We start from the raw sequence: 12287 nt of genomic DNA on the forward strand, positions 1-12287 counted from the left end.
GTTTTTCTTCCTGCAAAAACACATGTTTTTCCGGCAGCAATTTTGTTTTTAATGAATACTATAGTCTCAATACTATCGTGACATGTTGATTTGGAATGAACCATTTTATGACCAGGAGAGAGTGGTAATAGTTTTGAGTACAATCTTCATTTGTGTGATTAAGTTAATACATAGTGTGTAGGATTTTTGTATAACAGACATCATTTTCGCAGTTTCAGCAGCTCAGCTTCGCTTCACAGTCCCAAACTGCACAAGATGACATCTCTTATACAATACACTACACACGACGTATTAACTTTCAATTAAACATCGTTCTCTCCTACTCCGCGAACCACACAGGCCCCATTCCTTCATTTGCATAAACGCAACACTACCATATTTTATCCCCTAATTTTGGTTGAGCCTATATATTACAATATCTCAGGAGACTTCCTGAACCTGATAATTGTTATCTTCAAATAATTCAATGTGTCAGAGAAGAAAAGCAAGGACCACTCAACTAACATATTAGTATTCTGAGGAGAAACAAAGAGAGTATTTAAAACTGTCTTTGGGGTGTCAATTTTCCCTTGAAGACTAACATCTAGTTGATTGTTATTTTTGAAGCAACCTTCTCATTAATTTGCATTCCCACTGTAATACAGGCACATGAGGGTTATCAATGATTACAGATATAAACAAAGCCTGATTACATTTACAGTCACTGTCTAGTAGAAAGAGGATGGCATGCTCTGGAACTGTGCTGTCATTACCAGGTTCATTATTATATAAATTCTATCAAGTGTCTCATGGCTTGTCTTGTTTTTATTTCCAAATTCATCAGTATACCTGCTCTCCACTTCCCAATTCATCTTGCGCAAGATACAGACACAAAACGAAAATGAGCTAAGTGTCACTGGTGAAAAGAAGAGTAAATAATATCCTACTGAAATGAATGTCTGTCGGTCTGTTCTCTGTCTGGCATGGTGTTCAATGACCTCAAATGAAAAGCAAGTGAAATATTACTTACCTATAACACTTCCCACATTTCTTGGTTTCTATTTACAGCAAACCGCAGGGCAAAGTAGTAGCGTCTATCACTTACGTCAATGAGTTTGGATTAATCGTAGATTTCCAACATACCTCAATTAAGTATCTGCATATGCAGTTCAGTAGCCCTTAATCTTCAGGTGAACCTGCCAGATTAAGCAAGTGGAGTCCAAGCATAAAATTAGTCTACTGAAGGGTGGAGGGTTTTATGAATTGTACAGGATTATATGGATCAGCCTTCTCTTCACAAATGCAGCGAGTTGACAGATGAATTTTCCACAGCATGCATCCAGAAGACAGTGCCACAGTGTCATGTACAATATTAATAGAAATTTACTGTGCAGCTCTATATTGATAATTAATTGTACCTGTACAACCCCACCCAGACCTTTCTTCTGTGGTTTTCACCCCCCAAACTGATAGCTATAGCAACAAACCTTCTACCCAGATGCAAAAGGGAATTCAATAAACAAGTAATTGGTCCTAATTTTTGTTCTGTTAGCAGTACTGAAAACATAACTATTTTTTAAATGTGTTATTATTTATAACAAAATAACTTAGCTTTCAGTAGAAGCATTTAAAACAAGTAGTAGCTAGTAGTTATAGAATGCCTCCCCCTCCCCCTCCCCCCCTCAACCCTTGACAGGGGTAGATATTGTATAATTCCAGTACTTCAGACCCTGTGGAAAGCCAGAAGACTGACACGGAGGATTAAAATGCAACATATTAAGGAACGCTGGGAGGTAACAGGTTAATTTCCAATCTAAATGCTCCGATCGTCATCTTGTATTTACAGGACAGATAAAAAGTGCTCTTGAATTCCCAAATGAGTCCATTGTGACCTTCAGCACAGCTGCCACCCACTCTCCCTTGTCACTTTTCATTTTGCCATTATCACAAGATGCGGTGCTGGAATAAGCAGAGAAATGAAATGTGTGTGGGAAGGGGGGGCACGAAGACAAAAGACAATTGGAATATAAATAGATAGAAGGGATGCAGAATATGGAGGTGTCAAACACCACCCCTGCTGTAAACAAATTCAGCGTCTAATAAATATGTATAATAGCCTCTGTATACAGGATATTATGATGAAGCAAAGCTCTGGAACTCCACAGCACAGGCAATCCTAAATGTTCTTTTGTGTTTGTGACTATTACCAAGATATCTAAACAGGATGGATCATGTAAGAATGCCCTGTCCTGATTTATAATGAATATGTTTTTGTGAAATATATGACATACTTTAGATTTAGCACTTTAGCCTTAACCAGAGGTACATTCAATCAAACATCTAGTGTACATTAAAAGTATTAATTCTCTGCTCTTTGGAGATAATCAATACAACTTTCAGACATAGCTACTGCAACCCCCGAAAACTGAGAAGCCCTCTGTTTAACACAGGTATATTCTAAATGAATGTCGCCATCAAACCTGAAAATTATTTAAGTGCTGTCAATTTTGTTTAAGTTACAGAATTCAGCAACTAACGTCCTGGTCATGTTCTGTTTAGGTCATGTCACAGAGAAAAAGCAGAACGGTAGCACTCTGTGGGAAAGGAAATAATCTTTCTGATAAACAATGACTGGAAAAGGTACAATTACCTTGGGAAGTGTGGTATACGAGTCAATGTCAGGCTAATCTGCCCAGGATGACATGAAGAATGTTTCTGTTGGTTTTCTGGACCATTAGCCAATAGTTGTTTGTTACCTAGTATACTGAAGACCAGTGAACACTAGAGGAGTTGAGAGATTAATACCTCTCAGGTTACAGCTGCAGTTCAGGTATTGGAGATGAAAAACTCAAACTGCCATTGCTCTTTTAAAAATGCAAACCTGTTTCTAGTGATTAGTGTAAAAATGTACTTTTCTAAAAGGGCTGGACATTAACTATTTTAAAATGGTGCAATCAAATGCACAAGCAGGTGTTTGCTACTGGCAACCTACTAAAACCAGGTTAGATCTGTTTCAAGTCACTTATTCCTTTGTATGTAAAAATAAAATAAAGCTTAAATTCCGCAGTCCAGATATTAATAAGAAGTATACAGAGACTGGCCTTAGGGCTTTTGTATCGTATTGATTTAAAGAAATGCTTGAGAAGCACACAGCTCACTGTGGCTTCGGTATCTATAGTGACCTTTATACGAATATAACATCAAAACATCCTTTTTTTTTTTTTTTTTTTTAAAGTTATCACACACAGGCAGCGCATTACGCTTGGATTACAAATAGTCACAATAACATTTTGTTCTGAAATCCATATAATAGGGGTAACATTGCTCGATCACTGTGTTCGATTGCCATGTTGTCCTTAAACCTCTAGTCACAGCTGTGGACAAGCTATGAACCAGGCACCGTTAGACGTTACCAAGTTTAACAATGATTATCAATAGCTACTAATAAGCATCAGGAACGTGCTTCCACTCTTAGACTCTGGAACACAACACACCTTAGAGCAAATCTGTTTAGTCGTTTTCAAAATGACTTCTTTAGTAACTTGCAAAAGGGAATGTGCATTTACAATCATTTGAGCCAACACCAATTTGGGTGAGTAAGTTAGGGCTGATTGCATTTTACTTTCCCTGTTGATTCCAATTACATTCTGGTTACAGTAATAAAGAAAAAAGAAATACAGATGTATTCAGTCAGTAGTCCTAGAAGGCTTTGAGTGTTTCTGTTGGTTTCTCTTAATAAATTCTGTAATGGAAAATCGACCATACTCCTTTTAAAATTATTGTCTTGCTTCAGCTAAGGGTAACAGTTAAGCCTCAATCTTCTGAATAACATTACACCCCACCCTTAGGCCATCACCTCTGATAACAATGACTCTGTTTTGATCTTATCCTGGGCTACAATCTTATTGTCTTACTGAACTTTCTGGTAGCACAGCTGTAAAATGCACCAGACACACCCTATCTTCAAGCTTGTAAAAATCCTGTACAAATATCTATTGTAACTCCATTTGTGTTGAGTCTTTTCTAGACTCTTCCTCTGTATTGATTAAAATATCTAGAGCTGATAATCAACCTGAATCCTGAGTCTCTCTGGATAGGGGAGAATTAAACCATTACACTAAGTATGTTCAACAAGTTTAAGGAGGGTTGAAAACAAAAAGACAGAAACTACTCGGGGGGGGGGGGGGGGGGGACGGGGGGGACGGGGGGGACGGGGGGGGACTGTCGCATAACTTCTGGTGAGGCGGTAAATAAGTGCAAGGTATTTTTGTAATTTCTAGCAAATACGAACATCTGATTTTTGTATCCGAATACATGTCAAAAAATATTCGTTTGTATATTTGTGCCAGCACTACGTTAAATATTAATTAAGTTTCACATTAATTAAGTGGTATGGTCAAATGAGCAGTAGCATAGATTAAGGTTTTTATAAATTAATTAATTATCTTTAAAAATGTCATTAAGAAAATTGGAATGTAAATCACAACAATATTTCTATAATTGACAGTAATAACCCTAAATTGCTAAAATGGATATCATATTTTGAACTACTAGTGTTTGTAGCTTGGTTAATACAGTACATCCTCACTATAACGCTCTTCATTATAACGCACCTTCGGCTATAACGAACCTGGCCCCTGGACCCCCAAAAATGTTTTAAAAAAAAAGATAATATAAACACACACTGTCAACATCCCGGTCTGTACGCACAGGATGCCACCTCCGCAGTGAAGTCAACTCTTTTGTCTTAATAAAAAGCATGCGCTGTGTAACTATGCCTCCGAAACAAAAATCATTGTATGTTGCAACAAAGCTGGAAACTATATTGATTGTTTGAAAAAAGGAGTAACGCAGGTAAATCTCTGTCGTGAATATAGGTTGTCAAAAAGCACTCTTTATTTTTTGGCTTGTTCAGTAACCATGCGGCAAAGCAAAATTGATTAAAGAAAAAAAAAAAAAAAAAAAAAAAATTGAGGCTCTGATGAACGTTTCATGTCACACTTTTCATGTCAGATTGATTTTGAATAAAAGTTCAGCTTTTTGTACTGAGTTTTAATTCAAATAGGATAAAGCAAAGGCTGAATACTGCATACAAATAGGATAAAGCAGTCAGGATACTGCATACATGAGATGAACAGGTACATGTAATTATTTTATTAACAATCTCCCCTCATTAACTTACTCCAACAGTTTATCATTCCTTTGGACTGTCCTTTCGCTAAAACACATCCCTCGATATAACAAACAAAAGGCTTGGACCCAACAGGTTTGTTATAGCGAGGGTGTACTGTACCTTGTGCTCGCTCTAAACCACACATAAAGTCAACCAATAATAATACATACTCAAAAGGCAAAAGTCTCGTCAAAGTTAGCAACTTAAGCAAAAGTTATTTTCCATTTATAGTGGCATTTTTAAATCCCAGCGAAGAGAAGCACGGCAAGGCTGCTAGAAAGTGAAAAGGTTTACAAGATAATCTTACAGATTGGATGGGATCATTGCATTTCCATCCCCTCTGACCAATTAAATGACATCAACGTCAAGGCAGGGCTGGGATATTTAAATGAGATGTCAAAGAAGGAGCAAACCCTCCTTCTGCCTTCACTCTTTCAAAAGATTACTTTGGTTAGCAGCTCCTCAGGAGATAACCATGCTGGTACTGTCATAAAATACTAAGATATTGAAATGGAGTTCAGGAAACACAGCTTTGCACACAATACATCAATCAAATCTTCAAAATAGTACGAGAACTTGGTTTAGTCAACAGAAAAAAAAGCCATTACCACATATTAAGACTTTGCATCAAGCAGTAAAATGTATTTTAAAATATTAATTTATTGCTTTTCCCTTCGCTTTTGACCAAGTTTCAACTTGGTTTTCTGATTATAAACAGTTCTCTATTATTATAAAACTATCCAATTTTTTTCCGCTGCTTGGTTCTGGATAAATCGAAAAGGCACACTGCCTTTAATCTCAGCTGTAAATTCTATTTACGCATTTCAGAAATAAATTAAAAGCCCATTTAAAGCAAATATTTGGCCTTGACTGTATGTCTAGCAAAATGTGGCTTTGATACTGCAGCTAATGAACCTGGCATCTTTTATTTAAATGTAGTTTCGTAAGAGATTAACTAGCTGTTGAAAAATTACTGCACTGACAAAGAGTGCTTTATATATGAATACTCTATACTGAATGTATACTGTGTGCTTGGACATTGTGCTCAAGTTCTTTCAACTGCTTTAAAAGAAACATTAGGGACCTCTCTCTTTATAAAACACCATTCTTACTACAGAAAGACTTTCAAAAGACTCACCAAGGGGTTTATATTTTGAAGAAATAGTACCAAAAAAAAAAAAAGTAGTAACTGGTAGTGGTGCAGGGGGTTGCACTGAACATGATCAATTGCCAGAGGAACCCGTATTGCATTTTAGAAATCTTATTGAACAGTATGTATTTATTTGATGTAAACTAAATAATCAAACGTCAGACTAATTATCTTAAATACAATTAGGGATCATAATTAACCCACAAATAAAGCAAAGCAAATGACATTACTAGGCATAGGCTTGTTTATCAGAATCTTCGGATAATATTTAACAGTCTGTTAATAATAATAATTGTGGGTCAGCTATGTGGACATTCAAGGTTGATGAGAGCCACATTAGTCCCACAGATTGCCTATTGATTACCGGACTAAGTAAAGCACAGATGTGTTAAATAAGAGTCATCTCTTGCCTTGCAATAATCATCTATATCCCAAACCCTCTTCCCATTGGGAACCAGTGCATTCTGAAGACTGACTCTTACCTGGGATGTTGTGAATCGTGATGGCGAGGATCAGGAGCACAATGCGATGCCAGCTGCTTCTTGCTCTCTCTGGCAGGTCTCTGGAATTGGGGGATAGGCCCTGGTCTTCCACAGGGCTGGTAAGAGGGCCTTTCCTTCTCTGGTACACGTCCCCATTCTCTACTTTATCTAAAAGAGGAGGGGAAACGACACATTAGAAAAAATAATAAAGTGCCTTAAATACTCTATTGGAATTGATACTATCCCAGGGAAAATATTTTTAATACCCCATATTTTGTAAGTAAGCAGAAAACTGATTAAAATACCCAAAACAAACCAGTTTTGCAAAAGTTTCCTGAAAGACAGAAAAGTTCAACAAAAGTAACTAGACAATCTTTTCGATAGGGCTTACAGAACCACCCAGTGCCAACAAAACAGTGGAGACATTCTACAGTCCAAATGTTACAACCCATGGCAGGAGCTGACTTGAAAAACAAAAAAAGTACACAGAACACTACAGAGGAATAAATGCATGGCAATTCTATACAATACCCTGTGAACCCTGAGGAAACAACTGAAGTATTTTCTGTTCCAATAGATCCTACTATTGTAAGTGTCCTCTATCAGCACATTGTAACCTTGGAAGGGAGTCACAGCACAGCAAGAGGATAATTGATTCCCATTCCGGGTGCTGTTTTTTCTGTTTATTTATTTTCAGTACATGGGTTCATCAGTCAGAACTTATAATTATCACTTCAAAGGGATGCAGAGTTGACTTTATAGGAGTTTATTAAAAAATCAAACCTTAAATGATGTTATTGATAAAGGTGTCTGCCAAATACATTATAGCAGTGTGGAGAAGTGGTTAGGGCTCTGGACTCTTGACCGGAGGTTTGTGGGTTCAATCCCAGGTGGGGGACACTGCTGCTGTACCCTTGAGCAAGGTACTTTACCTAGATTGCTCCAGTAAAAACCCAACTGTATAAATGGGTAACTGTATGTAAAAAAATAATGTGATATCTGTATGATGTATAATGTGAAATAATGTGATATCTTGTAACAATTGTAAGTCTGCTAAGAAATAATGATATATATATTAATGTTTTAATGACAATTAAAAACATATTTTAAAATAATAAAAAAGCAAAGGAAGTTTGATCAGTCTCACTGAATTACACTTAATCAATGCATCAATGGTGTGCTCAAATTGTATTATAATGTCGATTTTCAAGCAGCACTTGAAATACAGTTTTCAAATCCCGGCAGTTATTACTGTGAGTTTCTCCATTCCAGAATAATCAAATATGCCTCTACTGTTGCTGTTCTTAGATATTTCTGTTACGACTTCAAATAGCAAACAGCTTGAAATGCAATTGTTTTGTTGTTTTATTTTCCCTCATCATTCTCTTACCATACCATGATGTTTGTAACCCTTCTGTGTGGCTAAATCATATTCTACTGGTACAGTAGTGTTCCAATATAAATAATTCTACTGTACCAGTGGGAAATGTTTAGTTTGACAATGAAAGACGCAACCTTTTTTCACTCCAGCAGATGTTACCAAATGGCAGAATAGCCCCATCAAAATGGAGCCATAAAATATATTCCACTAGAAACCATTAAAAAAAAAAAAAAAAAAAAAGGCAGAATTTTTAGCCATATGGAAAACTATTAGCCAGATGTCCTTTTTGGAAGATGATTGAGCACACCAGGCTGTGCGACAGAAGTGAAAATATTTCTTTGGATAACACCACCCACTTGACCCTACTATAATTTGTATTATTATTTTTTTTTTAACAGGAAAAACCCATACTGACTGCTCTTGGGTGGGTCGCTGTCAGAGATGTCCTTTATTCTACACACAGTGTAGTGTGCTCAGAGAGAACAGGCTCTGCAGCCCACCTTCTGATGTCACTGCTGGCAGCTTTGGGTTTATCACAGTGAGACATGACAACATAGCCTTCACATGGCACATGGCGTGTTTGCAATTAAACAGTTATGAGGATACAGAGTATTAATTGTTTATTTCTTAAGCAATGTCAGTGGTACTAAATATTTCAACATACCAACAGTGAGAAGTACTATTGGAAGGAAAGCTTTGGCTTTTGCTACCCCTCAGACTGGAATAAGCTATGGATAGAACTCAGATCCACAGTGCCACTTTCTCATTTTAATAGACTGTTGTTTGATAGTTTGAACCAGCCTTTTGATTGTATGTGACGTGAAATTAATACAATACAGGAATTGTGAAACTGCGTGCTTACTGTATGCTTGTGTGTAACTAACTTTCTCCTGCCTTCCTCCTGCGACACCTTTATAAACGAGCTGTCTGAAGCTCAAATGGCTTTTACAGCTAATAAAATGTAAAATAAATAAACAAATATGGTGGGAGCACCTACTGTTGATGTGAGCTGATAAAATGACAAAATGATTTGCCTTCCCTCCATTGGAAAACATTGAAACTGCATTTAAAAGTGTCAACATGCAATACAATGTATGTTTTTTCAATATGCTTGTAAAGACCCTCATCCCAACCTGAGCATCCCAGAGAGACAGCCTATAAATGTGGGGGTTGTGGACTACCAAGTAGGGAGGGTGGTATGACAAGCGGGATTACTGTATATCATAACCCCTTCAGTCACTGCAGGTATATTTGTACCATGTGTAGTTTCCTATTCATGATATACTTTATAATGTCGTAGCTGGGTGACTCATAGTACCCCATAGAGATGAAATGAAAAAACGATGACTTATGAGTAAAATTAAATAAGCCAACAATAAATAAAATAATCAAGTGTCTTTCTGCAAGCTGTAGACATGAAGTCATAATAGCTTTCTTGAAACCTCAAACTGTGTAAAGAGACCCAACACCTGGCATCCTCACAGATGCAGCAATGCGGTATCAGCAGCAACCAATATTGCATAGCAGTCCTAACCTTGCAATGTGACGTAAAGTACAAAAAGCACTTCTGATACAAATGCATGCACATCACCATAGCAACAAACATGCTGAATACCTTTAAAGAAAGATGTGCTCTTCTAGAAAGCACCCTGCAAAGTATTGGGAAACTAATGTATTGTATCTCTTTTATCTGTAGTTAAATAGAATTAATAGATTGACAAGAAACACCAATGTGAAGCACTTTAGCAGTTATTAACACCACCCTCCCTTCTCAACCAGCTGTTAAGTGCTGCCAGGTCATAACTGCAGGTGGATTTGTAGGCTGGTAAAGGCTGTCATTACTGCTGCTACCAGGCAACAAAGTAAGTTGTCATATAAAGTCAACAAAGATGTTAAGGGTTATTTTCCATTAGTATAACTTGTGCACATTTTTTTTTTTAAATAAACAAAACAATTTCTGAGAAACTGAAGTGGGCCTGATAAATGGAGGCATATTATATTTTCTGTCATTTTTTTGACAAAAGATTGAACAAACACATTTAAATGCAGCGTTGTTACATTTTTATTATTCTCACAATGCAGCGCAGAGAGGTGGCCATCAAATGCTTTTGCTTTGAAGTCAAAGTGCTTTACACAATGCATTTTTTAATTTGAGGTGAACCTACACAATTCTAGTCTGTATTTAATGGCTTAATGTCTACAAGCCTAGCTGACAGGCAGTAACAATTACCTCACACTGCACCTAAGTACCTGTGTCATTCATGATAATCAAACAGTTCTATTAACCCATCCACTTATTCGTTGGCTAACTGCATCTCTCCCTTCCCAGTCCTGGCTGACTTAACCTAACAATACCCACACCCGATTACCATGGCCTCCCCATGCAATTACAGATTAAGGTTTTAAATAAGATTGCATCACAGTGTTCTTATAAAAGGTATTTAAATACACTGTACACAACTACATTTAGCCAACAATATATAACGCCCTGGTGAGAGCACTCTGAGAATACTGTGTTCAGTTCTAGTCCCTGCAATACAAAAAGGACACTGTGACCTTAGACAGAGCAGTGAAGAGCAACCAGATGAACCTCAGGGCTTATAGCTAACTCTATTTAGCTTGGAACAAAGAACAATTTGCAGGACTAGACTGAAGTGTTTAAAATCTTAAAAGGAGCTTACAAAGGCAAACCTACCCTTTTCTTTATTTCCTCACGAATACAGGTCCCCATATTACTCTCCACTCATACTGCACAGAGAAGCTGGTCACTTTTCAATGGGGTCATGCCATGCCATGCCATGCCAAATCAGGAGAGGGCTCCAGGGTCATCATCTCGGAATGCAAAGAAATGATCTGTGCTATAATGACTTTACAGTGGGGTTTGTAGAAACACATTTTGCAATGGGTAGGAACAGTACAAGTTTCTGGAGTAACATCAGATGGGACAGAAGGCTGCAAGTCACACACATACAGGAATTCACACTTCTGTCTCATAGTGTACATATATATACTGCAGGAGATTGTGATGCCTTAGACAGATACTTTTACGCAGACTCATCCTTCTACATCCTTCTGTTAAATTGTGCTACTATGGTCCCCATGCTTAAGACTACACACATGATATTACACATAAACCTGTTTTTTTCAGTATACAGTATAGACTTGTAAGGGGAAGAGTAAACTCCGGTTTTGGGGATCATAGCATGATGGACTAATTGATAAGCCCTGATAATTGTATCACATTCAGATCCACATCGACACAATTGTTATCAAGTTAAGAACACCAGCAAGGTTTATAAGGCAAACTAATGGTTGTTTTGCAGCAAAAAGTTGAATTTTGTGAACTAGCCATCTAACTGAAAATGAAGTTCTTCTTCTTTCAATGCAATGCTGAGAAAGTTTGATATCAGTTTATATCAGTTCTTACCACCCCCCCTTCCCCAACCCCCTGACTCCCCGAGCTGGGGTGCACAGTAAAACAGCGCCACTCTGCATCGATCTCCCTGCCAAGTCAATAAGGTCCGGAGCGGAGCGCCAAGATTGGCAGCCGTAACATTTCTGTCTTGCTGATAGCTGCTGCTGCCAGCCCCACTGTGAACAGTGCTGCCACGCTGGGATGATGACTCAATAAATCGCAGAGAGCAGACAGAAATAGACTGTGTAAAGATTGGTCATCTAATAAGTGGATACTTTGGAACATGTCTGTTATAGGAATTACTTTTCTCAGAATCCATTACCACTTTTAGCATCACCCACAACTTTTCTAAAACCCAGTGCCCTCTGTTTTACTTCAAAGGACTGTTTCATGGTTTGGTTTGACTGTTCAGCTCATTATCAAGGTATATTTTAGCACAGTTCTGCGGGAATGTCACACAACACGGAACAGCATTTCTGGGTGCCATTTCATGAGCATTAAATTCACACAATAAAACCAGGATCAGCCTTTTTAGTTTTATTTAGATTAAATTCACACACACACACACACACACAAAAAAAAAACGAATTTCAAATGTAAATTGCAGACCGGATTGGAAAGACTCTGCAAGACCAAAATATACAGCCATGATGGACAAACCTGGAAACATCAGACAGCAGACATTTTCTCTTAAATGATTTCATTTC

General features: G+C 37.5%; 1 protein-coding gene across 3 annotated transcripts in view; it reads right to left on the reverse strand.

The window, feature by feature from the left end:
* The window catches only part of LOC117423027 (zinc transporter ZIP11-like), a 138750-nt gene that overhangs the window by 58611 nt on the left and 67852 nt on the right, over positions 1 to 12287 (reverse strand). For all 3 annotated transcript variants that reach the window (XM_058989842.1, XM_034038371.3, XM_034038370.3), the window contains exon 7: positions 6785 to 6952. In XM_058989842.1, the coding sequence (XP_058845825.1) occupies positions 6785 to 6952 (168 nt within the window). The remainder of the gene's footprint in view (positions 1 to 6784; positions 6953 to 12287) is intronic.

The sequence above is a fragment of the Acipenser ruthenus genome, chromosome 17, assembly GCF_902713425.1.
Source record: "Acipenser ruthenus chromosome 17, fAciRut3.2 maternal haplotype, whole genome shotgun sequence".
Lineage (NCBI taxonomy): Eukaryota > Metazoa > Chordata > Actinopteri > Acipenseriformes > Acipenseridae > Acipenser > Acipenser ruthenus.